Here is a 19,757-nt window from a genome sequence, read left to right on the forward strand (position 1 = left end):
CACTGGAAAGGATATAAGCATAGATTGTATGTATTACTCCAGGCCAGAAGCCCAAATGGCTGCCAAGTCCCTGTGATACTGGCCTAGAAAGTAAGTGTTGTTGTAATTTTTTGGCTGAGCTGCCTGGTAAGTTTTTACTGTAAACGAGTCCTTTTTTGGCTTTATATGGACATAGAAAAATCTCCGGGGCCCTTTTTTAGTTTGACAACTTGGAAGCCCCCTCCATTCTTGTAGGGGGGGGGTCTTTCTCTCTTCTCTTTTGGCCCTATGTATAAATATGTTTCCGTGTTTAGATTTAGACTTTACTGGAATTATTTGCTGGAAACAACAGGCCAAATACTGTGGAAGTTAAAAGAAACAGAACTCGGAAGAGAAGACTTTGATTTTTTCAATTATCAACAGGAAAATCCTTGTTCCAAAGCCCTCATAAAGCCCTTGCATTTTTTTAAATTTTAAAAATGTGGTGGTGGTGGTGGTGGTGATAATAATTGTAAGCATAGATCTGCAGGCAGCTGTGTCAACCCTACTATTAGGCAGAGTGAGTCAGCTGCCTCAGGCAGCTGATTTTGGGTGTCATGAAAGGGCAGCAAATTGTTAGTTATTTAATTTATTATTGTTGTATTTTTACTGTTAGTTAGTAAGGATGAGAGGGCTTTGGGGGATTTTCTGCAAGGTGCCAAAATATCTTAGCTGGCCTTGGAATCTATGCACCTTCACCTGAGGTGTAGGGCATCATTTGCTGCTTTGCCTCAGGCAGCAGAATTCTTGGGCTGAACCTGACAGGCAGCCAGCACCAGCCTTCGCCTGTCTTGTGTCTTGCCCCTCCTTAGAGATGCAAAAAATAGTCCTCTAGTTTACAAACAGAGAACTTGGATCCAATATGCTTAATGACATCCCCACATAAAGTATGACAGTCTGCCACTTATTTTGCATGCATTACTTGTAAACATCTTCTAGAAATGCATACATATTGTCCATCAAACTTACAGATAGTTGTTAGCTCAGACTACTCTTGGGTAAAAAAAAAAACACACCCTACATAGATATATCCACCAAACAGATGGTCAATACTATTTCTTTTGCCAATGCCAATCACCTGTTGGAGGGGGAGCCTGAATTCCCTCCTTCTTCCCCTCTAAACAGGTGACTGCTGGTGTCAAGAGTGACAATACCAAACATTTGCTCAGTGCTGTGCATGTGGTCCTGATCCAGCAACAGGTACTGTGTTTGTTGCACTCTGTGTTGGATGCAGGAATGTGCATTCAATATAAATGGATCCAGAAGTAGACCTGCATGTGGAAATCTGCTTTGCCTACAGATGGCCCTTGCTGGCTCAGGGTAAGGAAGCAAGATAAGGGTGTTCCCAGCATCACTTCCAAGAATGAAGATAGTGCTGCCCTCTTGCAGCTTATTGTAATTCTGTGATCATCACTAACAACAGCTTTACTGTGGCTGGTAACACAGTGTATGTTTAATGATATTCTTTAGTTCCTAAAGCAGGGGGAAGGAGAAGTCAGGCAGTTTGCTTGCAGCCAGCTTGATGGTCTTGAAGCTGATTAAGAACCCTGGAATCCCTGCATGTTAAAACTGAGACAAATTTGAAATTTGAATCCAAATATGTATACCTTAAGAATGATATTTGTTTATGCAAGTTCTTAAATGCAAAATTCAAACCTTGAATTTCGGTGATAACATTTGCATTTTGCATGTGAATTTCAAGTCTTAGTAGCAAAATGCTTTTGCTAAAAGGTTATCTTGTAAGTTTTGCTTCCAAAAATTTCATCAAAGCCTTTTCTCTTTGTTCCTGAGCTATCTGTGACAGTGGCAACAAGATATGTGATGCTCTCTTTTGGCAGATTTGTCTTTATTAACACATGGTAGTGTCTACTGGTACTACTTGCTGTAGGAATTGTTTTAGTAAAGCTCATAAAAAGCCTTGTAAGGAAGGTTATTGTTCTAGTTTTATTAACTTATCTGCCTTATACTGGGTCAAACTTTAATGTCCCACGTGTGGGCTACCCATTGGAATCTGGTTGGCTACTATGGGAAACAGGATGTTGAACTACATAGGCCTTTGGACTGATCCAGGACAGCTCTTCATATGATCTTGAACACAAGAATAGCCATACTGAAGCAGTCCAGAGACGTATTTAGTCCCGCATTCTGTTCCCACAATAGCCAACCAGATGCTTATGGGAAGCCCACAAGCAGGACATGAGTGCAATAACACCTTTCTGCTCATGTTCCCCAGCACCTAGTACTGAGAAGCTTGCTGCCTCTTATACTGGAGTAATATATAGCCATCACAACTGGTAGCCACTGACAGCGTTATCATCCATGAATTTGACTAATCCCCTTTTTTAACCATCCAAGTTGGTGGCCATCACTACATCCTGCGGTAGCAAATTCCATAGTTTAACTATGTGCTGTATAAAGAAGTACTTCCTTTTAACCAGTGGAGGCTGGTGGCTCCTATGTCTGTGGGGCCACCAGCACCTTGGACAGCTCCTATAGAGTTCTGACTGAAACCCAGAGCGGATTTCCTACCCCACTGGCATTGGAGCCACTAGCCTCCACTGCTTTTAACTCTCCTGATGTTCTTACCTTCATTTTGAAGTGCCTACTGCAGTGTACTCTGACTGGCAGTAGATTCCATAGTCACAGGTAAAGGTGTTTCTCAGCCCTACCACCTGAGACACCAATCCACAAAATACCAGGTATTGAACATGGGACCTTGTGCATGCAAATGTTCCATTGTCACCAATGGAGGCTTCCTCCTGGAGCTGATAACAACTATGGAACAGGTGCATGACGAATAGGAGTCTGCATCTCCGCCCTTGTGATGTAGCAAAGGCTGCAAGATATCCTTTGTTGTATATGTTCAGAGACATGTACAGAAGGGATTTTTGTCAGGAATGTTGCATGAGAAGAAAGGGTTAACCTCTTCTCCCCATGTGCTGTGCTGTGGTCCCAGCAAAAATTGGGGAGCCTATGCCCGCTATTAACATTTTTTTAAAAGATGCAACAAGTATTAGCATCACATCTAGTTTGGTTCTTGATCAGATCATTGATGCATCTAGTCGAGGGGTGGGCAACCTGTAGCCCTCCAGATGTTTTGGCCTATAATTTGCATCAACCTTCACCACTGGCTATGCTGACTTGGGGTGATGGGAGTTGTAGACCAAAACATCTGGAGGGCTACAAGTTGCCCACGCCCCATTCTTCCCCTGGGCACCAAGCCAGGCCAGGACAGACAGTGCATACCATTCAGATATGTTCATGGTGCTGTGATCCTTTTCATTAGGGCATTGGAATTGTGCTTTTGAAGTGCCACCACGTGAATCATATTCTGTGTGGGTTCTTGTGTTTACTGTCTGACACACAAATACAGATCTAACCACATTTGTTCTTAGTAGTAGAAAAGTCAGAAAAGTTAATATATCTCTGTCTAGATAAGAAACTAGGTAGAAATTAGGGGTCCTGTCCACACATAAATGTTAGGCAAAGGTAATTAATTTGTTCTCACTATTTGCCCAGTTTTCATACTCTCTCTCTCTCTCTAGCATCTCCTGACACACATTTCTTTATGGTATAGAAAAGCATCTTTAAGTCAGGGGTTGTCAACCAACCCATCTGCATCTCTCCCATAAGAAGTACATGCCCTTGTGTATTCTGTATGTTCTCCTTCTCTGCTAAGCATTTCCATTTCTTGGTGGAAAACAAGCAGATGGATATTTCCTGTGCAGAAGGGCAGAGTCAGTCACATCACTTCGAAGACCAGTAGGACTGGCTCACATCATTACAGTTTGTTTCATACCATAGAAAGCCACTGTTTTCCTACTGCATTCCCAGAGTCTTTCAAAGACAGAACCCTTTCAGCCTGGACTAGCCAAAACACATTCCCGTGAAACCTTGATTCCAGCATCCAAATGTCTTCATACGTACCTAAGCAAAAATGTGGATGCTACCTTCTTCACGTCCAGAATTTTCTAGCTGAAATTGTCACCATCATTGTATTAATAACAAAGTTCCATTCTCTCCCAAGGGGTATGAAAAAGTATTTCCCCCTTAATCTGAGTATGTAATATGCACTCCTTTATCACCTTTGGAGAAAAAGCTAACCCGACCAGAAAATCATTGTGAAAAGAATAAAATTGGCCCATCTTTACCAGCCTGCAGGAGAGCTGTGTAAATGAGAAACGGCTCTGAATGGAAAGCCAAATCTTTGCCATCATAAAACTTCTGAAAACTGAAAACATTTCTTCAGTTTGGTTTTGGTTCTTGCAGGGCACTTTTTAAAAATTAGCATGGAGAAATAGGATTCAGGATTTACCGGAAACATCAACACCTATCTTTGATTCGGCTTTTGGAGTAACTGCGTCCTTTCCACCAACACACACATGCATCCACATAATTCCTATGATCCTTCTTCACAAGGCAGTCAACATTCTCATGGCCCTCTACTCCATGTCTTGTTGGGATCCAACTCTGTAGAAGTTTCTTTCTCATGTACCACATGGCCTTTGCAGACACCAAAATCTTACCAAACCAGCTTAGTTTAATCTCCTATTATACCTCTCTGCCAGTCCTCTTTTACTGATGTGTTGTCTTCTGGCCCACACCTAGAAGAAAAATCCTTTCAGGCATGAGTTTGTATGTGCGGGCTAAGGTGTGGGACAGGCTTTGGTGTTAAATCATCCATAGAATATCCAAATAATAATCAAACTAAAATTGAGCACAGGGGAATGCTGTGTGAAGCATTTCCAAGGTGGTACCTCCTTTGTTACTTGAAATGCAGAAACTGATAGTGATAGAAGTGAGCATGCAGACATTACCTTAGCTGGAAATGATGGCATCTTGGAAAGGTGGTACCCAGCCAATCTAGCAAGAAATTAACTGTGAGTTTGCCATATTACCTGGGGAAGAGTGGCCTAACTTGAGCAGGGCCAGCATCAGCACTTGCCATCATTGGGCACCTGCCAGAGCCCTGACAAGGCCACTGCTGAAACCTGCCTTGGCCTGCTGATTAAAAGAAAAATCTAATCTGATGCTCTGAGCCACTCTGGGTGGCTGGGGCTAGCTGCCATCTCAGTTTCCCACAATGCCCCTGACATAGCATCAGTGATGTAACATTGTAGGAAATTAAAATGGCAACTAGACTCAGCCACCCAGTACTGCTAGTAGTGCTGATCAGAGTGCTACTGCCTAAAGGGGCCCACTGCACTGACAAAGAAGGCAGACTTTCTGAGTTCACTTTGCCCTCAAATCTGGACCAAGACCTCAACAACTTTTCGGCCAATGACAGCCAATTTTTTATTACATGGATTAGCTGAACAGAAACAAAATTGATTAAATACAGATCCGTATGTTATATTTTTGTTGATTCATGAAATCATGTGCTTCTACCCCCCCCCCCAATAGTTGTGAAATTTCCATAAAGCTATGGGGTTGTTTTCCTCGGAAATCCTTCTGAAGAATTGGGAGCTTAGTGCCACGGCATGTCTGAAGTGAAGCTTGCACATCAGCAGTGCAAGAGGCCAGACAGGCTTTGGGCTACTCTCCATCCTCGCTCCCATGGCTCAGTCAATTTGGGTAACGCAAGAACTGCACACAAGGCAGGGATTTCCCTTCTGTTGGAATAGCTGGCATCATAGGCTCTTGCTTCACCCTTTGGCCTAGTGCTGAGTTCAACCACTGTGGTCTGGGAAATTAACATTCCAGCCAGTCAACCAAAACCTCTTTCCCAGGAGTGGAGGTTGTTTATGGCAGGGTGATCATGGCTCTCTCCTGAGAGTTCCTAATGATACAGCTTCTTAGGTCCAAACCAAACATGATGGTGGCAGTTTTGTGTGATCACGCATGGCATTGCCCCAGTCACCTAGAAAAAGGGAGTGGAGGTATGGTTTAAACAGCAAAAGGGGCATGTGAGGGAGACATACTGACATACACACCTGCCCCCACCATGCCACTTAACTCCTTACAGCCTTCTCCCTGAGTGCCTTTCATTCACGTGAGGTAACTTCTGGTAGCAGAGTTTGGCTGAAGAGAAAACCATGTAGAGAGAAAAACTATGCTGAGGCCCACAGCCAGGCAGAGATTTCATTCATGCACACCTTGCTATGTAATAAGGGCAGTTCTATGTTTAAAAGCAGGGGAAAAAAAATACAACTACCACATCTAGTTTGCCCATATGTTACCCAGTATTTGCATACCCAATTGCATAGTATCACTCTACTCATGGTCACATAACTCTGTTTCCGTTTCATGGGTCCTTAATACAGACCATTGAACTTCTGGCGCCCTACCTAAATGTCCTGTGCCTGCTTCCCTTGACAACTGACTTCTCTCATCAGCATGGCCGGTGCTTTATTCCCTCCTCCCACCTCCGTTAGAAACATTTCTGCTCTGCCCTGCCACAAACTTTCCCACACTTAATTTGATCTCTCAGTTATTTATTTATTTATTTATTTATTTATTTTCACAACTCATCCTGAATCTGCCCTTGAAGGGAGTGCAGCACTGGGATTGTGTATCTTGTCCTGTGCTCCCACATTACTTACTCCAATGAAAATCAAAGGGTGAATTTTGCCCAAGAAAGAAAAAAAACGTAATTAGAAAGCAATTAGTTGGGTTTGCTCATTAAATTACTTCAAAGAACAGCAATCTCCCCCTACCCCTTCCTGCTCTTCTCACACCTCTTAGCCAAAGTGTTCCTAAAATTCCACGGTGGCTGTGTGATCCCTCTTCATTTTGGAATACAAGGAGGGTGCCAGGGCCAGCACAAAGAGTCGAACGCATGTTTCCAACAGAGACATTTAAAAGTGCTCTCCACAGAAAATTTAAACTTGAACTGGCCTTCTTCTGTACAGGTCCTTAGTCCTGGAGGCTAAGGGCCTGGTCACTCTGGCAATCTCTCAACTTATATTACAGTATAATATGCTGTATGTGGGCCTGGCCTTGAAAACAGTTTGGAAATTTAATTGGCCTCCAAATGCAGCCACTCAGGCTTTATCTGGATCTGATCATTTAACAACATAAGAGCACTGCTAGATCAGACCAAAGGCCTACGTAGTCTAGTGTTCTGTTACCACAGTGGCCAACCAAATGCCTTCTGGAAGCCCACAAGCAGGACATAAGCATAACAGCGCTCTCCTGTTCATGTCTTCCAGTAACTGGTATTAAGATGCCCACTGCCTCTGATACTGAAGATTATAATATTTTCCTGATGTTCAGCCAGATTCCGGCTGAACATCAGGAAAAACTTCCTGACTGTTAGAGCAATACGACAGTGGAACCAATTACCTAGCGAGGTGGTGGGCTCTCCCACACTGGAGGCATTCAAGACGAGGCTGGACAGCCATCTGTCGGGGATGCTCTGTCTTGGATTCCTGCATTGAGCAGGAGGTTGGACTTGATGGCCTTGTAGACCCCTTCCAACCCTACTATTCTATGATTCTAGCCATCATGACTAGCAGCTCTTGATAGCAGAGCCACATAGTACTAATTCTGTTTTATCTTCAGTGGTTGTCAGTCTGTTCTGGAGCCAAATTCAGGTACTGGCTTTGGCCACTACCGCCAACTTTTTATCTGGAATACCTTAGAGAGCACCTTCTCCCATAGAGCATAGGAGGCTGCCTTATACAGAGTCAGATCAATGGTCCATCTAATTTGGTAATGTATACACTAGCCGTCCCCAAACTGGCGCCCCTCCAGTTATGTTGGACTACAGCTCCCATCATCCCCAGGCCAGCCTGGTCAGCATGTTGGCTGGGGGTGATGGGAGTTATAGTCCAACATACCTGGAGGACACCATGTTGGAGAAGCTTGGTCTACACTACTTGGCAGTGGCTCTCCAGGGTTTCAGACAGGAGCCTATTCCAACCCTATCTAGAAATGATAGCAATTGAACCTGGGACCTTTTACATGCAGAGTATGTGTTTTACCACTCAGCTACAGCCTTTCCCCAGTAAATTAAGACCAGCTGGCTGAAGAAAACGGGCAATACCTTGTTGAAGAACAGAAATGTCTGCTGAGTTAATTTCACTGGGTTGAGCTGTTGCCTCATTTCACAAACAGAACAAATGCTTTAGTGAAGATGTTTGGGGTAGATGGTTCCTATTTAAGGGAGTGACCCGGAGATGACCCAGGGACTGTCAAAAGTGTTGTACTATAAAAAAACAGGTATGTCTGGCCCCAAGGGATTACAGGAGCCATTTGATTTGGGTGGAGTGGGATGTGTGGAATATCTTGACTGTGATCTGGGAGATTGGAGAGGGAGTAAGATAATGAGCAAGTCCATGAAAAGTCTGATCAGGGCACAGCATCTAAACAGCAGCATTGAGTCAATAATGGCCATTCTACTACATGAAAATGCTATCTTGCTCTTTCCTAGCAGAGGCAAATGAAATGGTACAAAGGTAGAATATATAGCCACCATCACTGAGGTTGGGACATGCTGTTATTGACAGGAGTTTTGTGGCAGTTTTGGAGAGGGTGGGGGGAATGGCTGTCATCTCTCAAAAATGGCAGCTATCAGTGGGGTTGGGCACCATTTTGCCCCAGAATGCCACTATATCTCTGGGGCATGCTTTGGAGCAGGGAATGTGGCCACCTAGTGGAATACGATCAGGGGCAGCTCTGTCATGAGGCAAACTGAGGCGCCTGCATCAGGTGATGGAGCAGAAGAAATAGCAAATTGTGCCACTGCCCCCTCACCCCCACCAGGAGGGTTCACCTCCTCTAGCAGGTGCTCTGGGGAGTCCTGTCAGCTGCTCTCCTGCCATGGCATTTGCCCCAGCAAAAGAGAGATTGGCAGGGCTCTCTGGAGCAGAGAGCCCTGTGTCACACCCCACTTTCCTTTAGCTTTCCCTTTCTGCCATCAACAGGTAAAATAATATAAAATAAAGATGCCTGAACAAGAAACAGTTCAGTACCGATATAGCTCAGCTAGCAATAATTGGCATTTGTGCAGCCATGTGATTGCACAAAATTGGAAGCACACAAACAGGACACAGACATCATTTTTAGCAAGCACAGCACATTAATGTTTTTGTAAACAATCATCCTTATCTCTACAAGGCCCAGTGGGAGGAACTGGGAGAGCATCCTCCTTGCAAAATCTTTGAAGTGTGCTGCTTATACTTTTGAGCTGCTAAGAAAGGTTGAGAAAGTTTACTAGAAATTATTTGGAACTAGCTAGAAAGACTGGAGCACATCTGGCCAAGTATCCAGAGAGATTTTGAATAATGCCATTATTCAAAGGCTCTAGAGAATGCAAATGAGGACCATCATTCTTCTGCTTCTGAATTTAGATCTTTCCTAAAAGGACAGGCCAATCCTGTGAGCCCCCACTTCTCCAGGCAGCCACTCCACAAGCACCCTACCAGCATAATATATTGTTACATGCACTCCTACCATATCAGCATAATATATTGTTACATGCACTCCTCTTCCCTAGGTAGTGAGAAGTTCTGGGGACACAGCACTTGCCCAGGTTTGGTTTCCTTTGGATCAGGATGAAAATATCCCTGGAGAGTTAATGGTGTTTTGTATGATCTCGGTTTATTTACAAACATACAGGTTGCGCATAGGTGGGTGGAGGCAGACAGCAAAATCTACTGCCCCCACATCAGAACTCCAGAGCATAAGAGACAGAGAGACCCTGAAAGGTACTTTCTGGAGCTCAAAACTAGCCCTCTGCCTCTTTCTCAGTCCCACTCAAAGCTGCATTTCTCACAGACATAGATCTTGTTTACCTCATCCTTAGCTGGTGGAGGGCGGGGGGGGGGGGAGGCATGCCTTTTGCCAAGATAGCTCTCACCTTCTAGAGGTGTCTCCAGCTATTTCCTAGTCATTGTGGGCCATTTACAAAGATGTGCCTGGTAACTTTGCCAGCCACTGACTATTAAGGAAGTTTAAGCAGTCCTTCTAGCTCCATTAACCCTCACCTGGCTGACCCTCCAATCTTACAACCAAAGAGCACTTCTACACCAGCCTAAAACCCTGCATTTAAAACAGGGCTTTCTGCTTCCGTTTTAAATGCAGGATCACCACTGACTCCCTTTACACACGCTCCCTTTCACCCCACCCCCCTTCTCCCCATATCTGAGTCTTCCGTTATCTTTCATTGATCTCACTCCTCTTCTTGCTGCTTTTATTCTTTTCACAGAGGAAACTGAAACGGAACTCAATGGGGTAATTTGATAGCGCATTCTCTGCGATCTATTTAAAAACGGAACAAAGGATATTTAGTGCAGGAGGGTCACAACGTCATGAAAGTTTGCGTCCCCACAAACTTCCATGAAGGAGCAATCTCAATTACAGGATAAAAGCTGTGTGCAATGAAGCCCATAATCAAACCCCAAAGAATAGCAGTAGAAACAAAAGCTAACGTAACAACCCTAACAGCCGCTCTCACTAGCCCTCTTTAGGCATTCAAAACAAACAGGTGATGTGGTCTGTTCTTAGGTTAACTCTGGGTTGTTTAACCCCCCTAAACAATCCGGAGTTTCTGGGTTGTTGACGTTACGTCAGCAACCCAGGAACAGGGTGTCCTGGGTTATTGATTGAAAGCAGAAGCAACAAGCATGCTGGAGGCAGCACACTCGCTCATTTACTCAGCCATTACAGCCGGTATGTACAAACTGGGTCATAATCTGACCCGGTATAAGGCAGTTTCCTATGTAAAACATACATTTACTCTGGAGTAATTTCTAGACAATACATCCTAAAGAGCTTTGCAAAAATAAAGGCCTCATCTATGGAAATACAGTATTCAGGAACGGACGTTTACCATATTCCCAGAGATCTAAGAATCATTATGCCATGTTCTACAGAGGCCTTAATTGTTGTGAACCTCCCAGAGATCTTTGACTATTGGGCAGTATAGAAATGTAATAAAGAAATAAACAGCCTTTTTACACTGACTCAGTTTGCTTACAAAGAATTTCAAAAGAGCCAGGTTTCTAGTCCCTATCATTCCAGAGGAAAAGTCTAAAGATGTGCACATTCTCATAAAAGTTTACATGCCGTCAGGTTTGGAGAGGATTCCACTGATCAAGGGAGTCAACACAGCTGCGACTCCTTCTCCAAGGCACAAAAAACCAGCTGTCCATTTCCTACTGCCTCCCCCATCTATGTTCCATGAATCCTATTCCTAGCTCCCCTTCCACCACTCAGTTTTCCCTACCAACCCTTTCAAAAACTGGAAGACAACATTAAAATTGTGCAAAACAACTATATTGCACACCAGAAGGAAAGGAAAAAAGTCAGTGAATGTAATAAGTTGGATAACATCTGCACATTATTGTTTGTGTATAAGGTATGTTATGATTACCAAATGAAAGGGATCTTACATTTAGTTCATTTATTTTATTTAAGATATTTATATATCCTACCTTTTGCAAGTCGGCCGCATGGAATTATGATTGGAGCTCCTGCCTCCCCTCCCATCCCCAGGTTGTGTACCATGTAACTGGGCATTTCGTAATAAGAGACATTTTGTAAAAAGCAAGATTCATCTGGCAACTCTCAACATATTTGTCCACAATGGTGGCTGTTGCATCTTAAAGGTGCTGTGGTAGAGTGTTTCTTGTTGCTAGGGCTTCTTTTTCTTGGCCCCTTTAAATCAAATGAGCTCCTTGAATCCTTTGCTAGAGGAAAGGTCAGGCACACAGAGTGTTGCTAATGCTCTAATGAATTGTTGAGGGGGTGGGGTGGCAGTGAAACATCAAAGGAGTCTTTGCCAGTACTAGAGAGGGTGTGTGCGTGCGTGCCTGCGCGTGCGCACAGAGGGTGATGAATAGGAACAGCAGCAACACAGCCCCAGCCAGCCCAAAGGCTTTGCTTTCTCTACTGCTAAGTGGATTTGCCCAGATCCTATTTGCTGGGGAAATGGGGCTGAGCAGATTTCAGCTTTTCTCTGCTGTTTAAGACAGCTGCCTGTGAGTGCTGCTGGAATTTATTTATTTCATGGAAACAGCTTTGCTGAGTTTAATTACTGCCCAGCATGGTGTAGACCACAAACTGGGGGCAAGATGGCAGGGGTGGCAAAGCTGTTCTTGCCCCAGTCATGATGCATTCCTGCACCCAGTGGCTTTCGTTTAACAAAATCTTAATCTGCTGTATCTCTTCAGTGTTCACTTGAGAAAAGGGTTAATAACAAAACAAGGAAGGAGCAAGAGAATGGTGTTTTTAAAGATGAATATGTACTCCCTACTGCATCCGCAGCATTCGTTACCAGAGTAGGGCCTCTTCCATCCTTTTTCAGAATGCCTCTGTCTATCATTGCTTGCTAGTAAGCGGAATGAGGGAGAATTCAAGGGTACCCTCCCTTCACATGGCCATCTTGTGGAGAATGTGCTTGTGTTCATGTGTGAATAGTACTGAAGCAAAGCACTCCCTCTTCAATAAAATAGTGAATAAAGCTATAAAATTAGCTTTTGTTCAGATGAACTCACAACTTAAGACTTCTGAGCAAGGGCAAAGGATGGAAGGCCTCCAAAGCAGTCCCTTTGCAACTTCTTTTATGGTTTATTCATGGAGGGAATTCTTGAATGTGGGTTTCTCTCACACACACAGTAGAAAATGCCTCTTTTAAGATTGTGCTTGCCATTTGCCATTCTTATATGTACTTATGTTAGAAGTAATTATGTGTTTTTTTCATCTGCTGACTGATTCATTGAGGGCACCATTTTAGTCAATTAAAAAGATCTTTAATTGGTTGATCAAATAGTTGTGTGAACATTGCAGCCGTAGTTAAAATGCAGCCTTTGTTCTGCATGTACCTTCTATGCATGACATAAGCTGTGATGGAGGATGTTTAGTATACACTTTCATCTATAAACCCAGTCCCCAAGGCTGGACCTACCATGAAGCCAAGTGAGGCAGTTGCTTCAGGTGTAGGATGCTTAGGACAAGGAGTGGTAGCCAAGTGTTGGACAGAGCTGTGTGTGCAATGTGGCCATCCATTCACCCTCTAAGCTACTCTGGTGCCTTCAGGAGCAGCAGAGGATGCTGTCCCATCACCAGTGTTGAAATAAAATTCAACTGCTAACGTGGCTGGCTTTTGTACATGGAATGGGGAGAGGTACCATCTTGTCTTTCATCTCGTAGTAGTGCTAGGGCCATAGAAACATTGTGGCAACCTACTTTCTTTCAATAGTGCCACCAGGCCATGAACAGTTGGACATGATTTGCCTTCCTGTAGTAGTTATGTAAAGTTTCTAGTGCTATCTCCAACTTGGGGTTGGTCAATCTGCTACTGGGATGAGCTTTTAAAAAGCAGCTCATCTAAGTCTGTTCTTTTAGCTGAAACACCAGAGGCTCATAGATAAAGATCCAGGAGCTTCTACGTTCACTGCCAACAATGCATTGAGTTATTGGAAGCTTCCAGACAAGGCTTTTTTTTTTGCGGGGGGGGGGGTGCAATTGCACTGCCTCATTCACAAAATTTTACGGGGGCTTCAGACATTGTTATCCTCAGTTTATAGCCCTTCCATATTTTCCCACCACTTCTTCTCTTTATCCTTTCCAGAAAAAAAATCTGTTAAGGAAGACACAATAGCTGCACAATGCCTTTTGATGATTATCTGTAGGAGCCTCCCATCTGGAAGCACCCATTGTTGTCACACCAGAAACTAAAGGGCAGTGACACATAGTACAACAGCTCTGTTTGTATCCACTAGAGGGTACATGTCTTTTTGCTGGCCTGAAAGTATAACAATCATATATCTTGGAATACCATCGCATGAACACTAGGAGTGATCTGTGCTCTAAAGAGAGAGAGAGTGTGCATAGCAAAGACCAAGCTTATTACACTGAATAGTTTTGTACAAACAGCAGCAGTATGGAATTACTAGTTTAGTAAAAGTTTGTACATCTGGATTTTAACCAAGTTCCTGACCCGCCGGCCCCCCACACACAATTATTGGAAGCTGATATATGATGTTAAAGTGGGAAGGATGTGGCACCCAGGATTGGCTTTGGGTAGCATTTTAGCTCTAGATCTAAAGATCTAAGCTGGGTGGATGGCTAGGAAACCTTTGGTCCTTATCCCAACATAGTTCCAAGCCTTCATTTCATCATCACATTGCAAATACCCTTCATCTTCCCTCACAGGCATTTAGGGAGTTATAATAACCCAAATTTTCTGAGGTTGGAGCCAATGCACTCCCCAGCCCCAAACCACATTCATCTTTGATACTCTCTTTGTCTGCCTGATCTTAATTGCAGCTCTGTTTCCTGTAGTTCTGCTGCCTCCCACCCTCTCCCAGCAGTCTTGTTCGATGGGCTCTTGGGTCAGAAGTCTTTCCCCACTGCCTCATTAACGATGCATAGCCCAGCCCATTTCACGTCCCAGCAGCCTCGTTAACGATCTGCAGTGCCACACCATCAAATTCTGCTTGCTAATTATTATCATCAGCTATTCATGCTGCAGATGTGGTAGAGTCAGTGGTTCTGAATAAACCTTATCAAGATAAGATTTTTTAAAGAACAGGTGCCAGCAGCCCAATGATAGTAGTCTTCCAGTTCAAAGGACTGGAAGACATCCAACTAAGGAAAGAACCCTTAAGAAGAGGACTCTATACAAAGGAAGATTTTCCCTATCTCACAGAGATTCCTTTCTCAAGAACCATCTATGTTAGCAGTATGATTACAAACTTCTGGATGGAATCCTCAATAGGCAGGAAGTCTGCATTGAATTTAGAGGGACCTATTTCTCTGTTTAGGACTAGGCTGATGTACACAAAATGGGCAGTAACCTATACTGCCTCTGTTTCTGATGTGCCAGTGGGACCCACCACTAGCACTTCCTAAAGCAATGCTGGAAGTGAGCAAAATGCCTGTGTCTCGAATGGGACAGATCAACAGAGCTCCTTTCTGTGAGTTCAACTGACCTACTCCATTCCGAAAACTAGTGTTTTGGCTCGTTTTTGTTTGCTTAAAGATTGGCTAGCTTCCCATCACACTAGTGGTGGGTCCCGCTAGTGCGGGGGCAGTGTTAGATACTGCGCAATATGTCAACCCTTGAACAAATAAATTTCTCATAAAGAGATCAGGCTATGACTCTGGGCCCATTTCTATTCTCTGATCACAAGCATATTGCAATCACTCTGCAAGGCTGGAAGGACTAGGGGTAGAGCTTGCAACTTTTGCAGGGTTACACATGGCTGAACAGAGAGCTGATCCCCAACACTTTAAAGCTGGGGTGGCCAACTGGTAGTCCATGGGCTAGTTCCAGCAGCCCCAATACATTTTAGGCAGCAAACCTATATCCACTTACTTGGGAATAAGCCCTACTGAACTTAATAGGGATTACTTCTGAGTAGAGAATATAGAATTGCACTGTTAATCAAGTTGTGATAAATATTTTGCCCATACTTTTGCTTTTAAGGAAAATACATTTTTTAAAAAATAGTGAGGTACAGATTTTTTGCATTTGAATGTTACATCTCTCTGGATTTTGTATATAATATTATCCTCATCATGCCTGAGCATATGTGCTGCTTCAGAACTGTGAAGTCCTTACTGCTAGCTGCTATAACATTACTATAGAGCATGACCAGTAGTGGAAAGTGTCATATTGTGGAGCAGAATAGGCTTCCAGGGGCTTCCGGGACCAGGAGTACTGCCTGGAGAATGGATTTGCCCCCTTGGACCCAGATGGTGGCCATCTCTTTAGAGCCACATATAGCAGTCTACTAAATTTTGGGCATAACAAAATATCCGGAACTGTGGGGGGTGACAAGATGAAGCATAACTTTCATAATACTAAAAAGTAATAACTTCAGAATGAACTATTGGTGTTCATAAGGGCAGTTGCTTATTGCTCCAAACCAAAAAGCTGAATGTTTTACTTTAATCTAGCATGCATCAGTGGGGTGTAAAGCCAATTTATTTATTTATTATTTTATTTATTTATTGCATTTATACCCCACTTTTTTTCCTCTTGCAAGGAACCCAAGGCGGCTTACATTATCCTCCTCCTCTCCATTTTATCCTCACAACAACAACCCTGTGAGGTGGGTTGGGCTGAGAGTGTGTGACTGGCCCAAAGTCACCCAGTGAGCTTCCATGGCTGAGTGGGGACTAGAACCCGGATCTTCCAGCTCCTAGTCCAACACTCTTGCCACTACACCACACTGGCTCTCTACCTTATATAATTTAGCTTATTGTACAGGGCCATTAACCCGATTTTATATGAGTAGTCTCAGCTTGTCTGTCTATTCATGTATCAACCGCTCATCTTTCATATACTTGCACCCTAACACTGCAGGCTTTAGTCCACAAAAGCTTGTGCCATAATAAACTTATTAGTCTGTAAGGTGCCATAAACTTCTGTTGTTTTTACTTACCTGAAAGTAAGTCCCATTGAACTCAATAGGACTTACTTCCAAATAGGCATACATAGGATTGCCCTGTAAACCATGCAAAGTTTGTTTAGAAATTCCCAGGGATGACCTAAGAGGGAGTATGTGTTCCACTCCAGGGACAAACTTGGATGTTTCCCCATACTATCATTTCCAGACATTGTCCCATCTGCAGATCCCAAGAGAAGAGGCTTCTCTCTGCTACTTTGCTTAATAGGTTTGGCTGTTTCTATGATTGCAACTAGGCAACTTGATAGAGGAGGCAGCCACTATTCCAGCAAGACAGGCTAAATAGGAATTTTATAACAAGAGCAAAATGGATGTGATATAGTTAGATTAACTAACTAAACTGTGGAAATCCACCAAGGGCCATTTCACAGGCTAACCACTAACATAAGAGTGATAGCCATTTGCTCTTTGCTAATACATATACCAATAACATAAACATCAATAAGCAAAATACATCAATCAGTTGGCATATCTCTAATCTTCATGGTTGTGGAGATAAGCCTAAAAAGATAATGATAGCAACATGTGCTAAATGTTTTAAAATCAGACAGCCTTAAAACGCAAATAAAAAGAATGCAACCAACTTTTAATTTCTAAAGCCATTTTCTGATTTTGAGAGATTGACCTAATTTGCTTTATTCTTTGTTTTTTTTACCTTGCGGGGTGATCATTCTGGAAGGATAATATCATAGATATGCAACGTATACACCAGCTGTATATCGGCAGCCTCTACTTCAATACATGAAACTACTAGGGCCACTTCCCACATTACAACTGAAGTAAAGAGGCTGGAACATAAGAAGAGCCATGCTGGATCAGACCAAGGGTCCTTCCCATCCATAATTCTGTTCACCCAGCAGCCAACCAGCTGCCTGTGGGAAACCCACAAGTAGGACATGAGTGCAATAGCACCCTTCCACTTGTCTTCACCAGCAAGTGATGTACATAGGCATACTACCTCCATTCTGAAGGTTTCTTGAAAAGGAGGACTGAGGAAGAAAAATCTGTGTACACTAGGGTGATAGGAACTGAGGTCTGAGATTCCAGTGTTGCACATTATTCATCCGAGTGATTCAAAGTGGACACTGAAGTCGCTTGTCTTGAATATTTACCAGGACATAAATACTCTCTTTTTTCCTCCCAGCTCCCATCCCTCCTGCAGAAACGCAGACCCTAGAAGAGTGTGGTCAACAAATAAAGATGGTCCTGGAGTCTCCCTGCCTTCCTCAGTGGCACAGATTCCTGCTGCAACATCTGACAAGACATTTCTGTAAACTGTGCCAGAAGGGCAGCAAGAATCATCTCACACCCAGGGTGCTTGGAGAGGCCTTTAGTGAAGTGCTTTTTAAACCATCCTTATCAAGGTAAGACTGCTGGACCATGTACTAGAAACATAGGCTGGGCTTTTCCTCTTCTTCATGAACAAACTGGAACTCCATGTTAAACAAGAGCTTATAAAATTAAGATTTTATTCGGGCGCAATAGCAGAAAAGTTTCAAACTGTATCTGCTTTTGAAAAACATCTTAAGTGAAAGCCATTTACATTCTAGATTGTGAAACCTACTTTTTACCATTTGCTCTGCTTCAAGAATTTATGTCAGTGGTGGGAAACATTTTTGATCCTGAGAGCTGTATGCCTTACTGGGTCGGGAGCTGTCCACACACATTGACCTGGTTTGCATGAGTTGTTTAAGTCATGGTGGGTTGCGGCATGTGCTGGGCGGAATTTGCATAACCCAGCAACAGACCATGAGTTGTTTAACCCTCACATAATCCATGATCCCCAGGTTTGCACCACATGACAAGCCGCAGCCGGGCATTGAATACTCAAAATGGCCACTGGCCACAGCCTAGTGTGACCTAAATAAGCTGTGGTGGGCTGTTCAATCATGCAAACTGGCACTCCCTCTCCCTCTCTCTCTCTCTCTCCCTCTCCCACTCCCACCCCTGTCTCAGTTCACAAGAATGGAGAGGTTTAAACCTCCCCTCCCTGCCCACTGAGATGGGATTACTGGGGGTTAGGGAAGTTAAAACCTCCCTCCATACCAGTGATCTTGGCAGCACTGGGATTACCAGGAAGAGGGCATAACCTTCCCATCCCCACCCCCAGCTATCCCAGTTGAGATTGCTACTAGTGGTGAGGAAGCAGTGATCTCAGCAGCACTGGAATCACTTGGGGGTGGGGAGGTGAAGCCCTCTCCCTCCCCACAATGACCCTGACTGGATTGCTTTTTCCTTGCTCTGTTAGTAGCAGAGAAACAGTGATTCCAGCTGCACTGGGATTGCTGGAGGGGTGTAGGCCAAAGCCCCTTCCCCTACCCCAGTGACTTCTATTCAAATCTCTGACCTGGAGTTGCTCATAGCAGCACCAGAACAACTGTCTTTTACCCGCAACCCAGCTGATGAGCTGAGCTGAAGGGAAAACTGGGTGGGGCTCAGCAGACCACAGAGAGAGCATCAGAAAGCCGCATATGGTCCATGGGCCATGGTTTGGCCACCCCTGCTTTATGTGCTTTGGACAATGGGTCATCATATGACTACTGCCCCAGCTCTGATTTAAATGTTATCTGAAGGATGTGATGGCTTCTGATATTTGGCTGCTATCACCCCAGCAGTGGCAATTCTTCCTAGTCATTATGTAACTTCATTGGCTACATTTGGACATGACACTGAACCATGTTTTAGCATTACAAGAATGAGCCCAGCCTCTTCCTGGGCATGTATGTGCTCCCATCCCCCTCTGGCATGGTTTAGATTAATTGCAGTTTAGCATATCACACAAACCCTAACCTGTGGTCATTTCTAAACCATGGTTTGTTGAAACAAGCTACCTTTATAACTCATAGTTTAAAGTTGGCTTGTATCAGTTTGTTGAGTCCAGATAATACAACATGCCATGGTTTATCATGTTGTCTGAACACAGCTATTGCATAATGGTATGAAAGAGTTTGTACCTTTTCTTTTTTTCTTCTTCCCTCCTATTTCCTTTTTCCTTTTGTCACTTAGATAATAAAGGCATTATTATAAAATATGAATGAGCTTGATTGCTTTGACAGAAAGACGATAAATAAATGCAGTAAATAAATAAATATAAACAAGTAAATAACCACAACAGCAACCACATTATTCAAGTAACTATTAAATCTTGGAAATGCTAAACCGTGGTTAACATTAAATTTGGGAACAGCATTGATGGTCCATAAAGCTCTGTTACCTGTGAAGCTCTTGCAGTACTGGGGCCTGAAAATATCTAAACTGGCACATATTCTGGGGCTGGCTGTGTCTTGTCATGTCCAATCTCTCAGTGTCACACTCCACCTGCTATCATAGCCATACAAGCAGAAAGCCTGGCTAACATTGCACTATGTCCTTGTTTAC

At 43.5% G+C, this 19,757-nt stretch overlaps 2 protein-coding genes across 9 annotated transcripts in view; one reads left to right on the forward strand and one right to left on the reverse strand.

Annotated features, from left to right (window-relative positions):
* The window catches only part of LOC146348229 (phosphatidylinositol 3-kinase regulatory subunit alpha-like), a 138,767-nt gene that overhangs the window by 118,494 nt on the left and 516 nt on the right, over positions 1 to 19,757 (forward strand). For all 3 annotated transcript variants that reach the window (XM_084852633.1, XM_084852636.1, XM_084852634.1), the window contains one exon: positions 17,524 to 17,743. In XM_084852633.1, the coding sequence (XP_084708759.1) occupies positions 17,524 to 17,743 (220 nt within the window). The remainder of the gene's footprint in view (positions 1 to 17,523; positions 17,744 to 19,757) is intronic.
* LOC146348231 (uncharacterized) overlaps positions 1 to 19,757 on the reverse strand; it is a 226,216-nt gene that overhangs the window by 16,614 nt on the left and 189,845 nt on the right. The gene's annotated exons all lie outside the window — the stretch shown is intronic.

This window comes from Heloderma suspectum, chromosome 4, assembly GCF_057233095.1.
Source record: "Heloderma suspectum isolate Gila_16-S chromosome 4, 16-S_ref, whole genome shotgun sequence".
NCBI lineage: Eukaryota > Metazoa > Chordata > Lepidosauria > Squamata > Helodermatidae > Heloderma > Heloderma suspectum.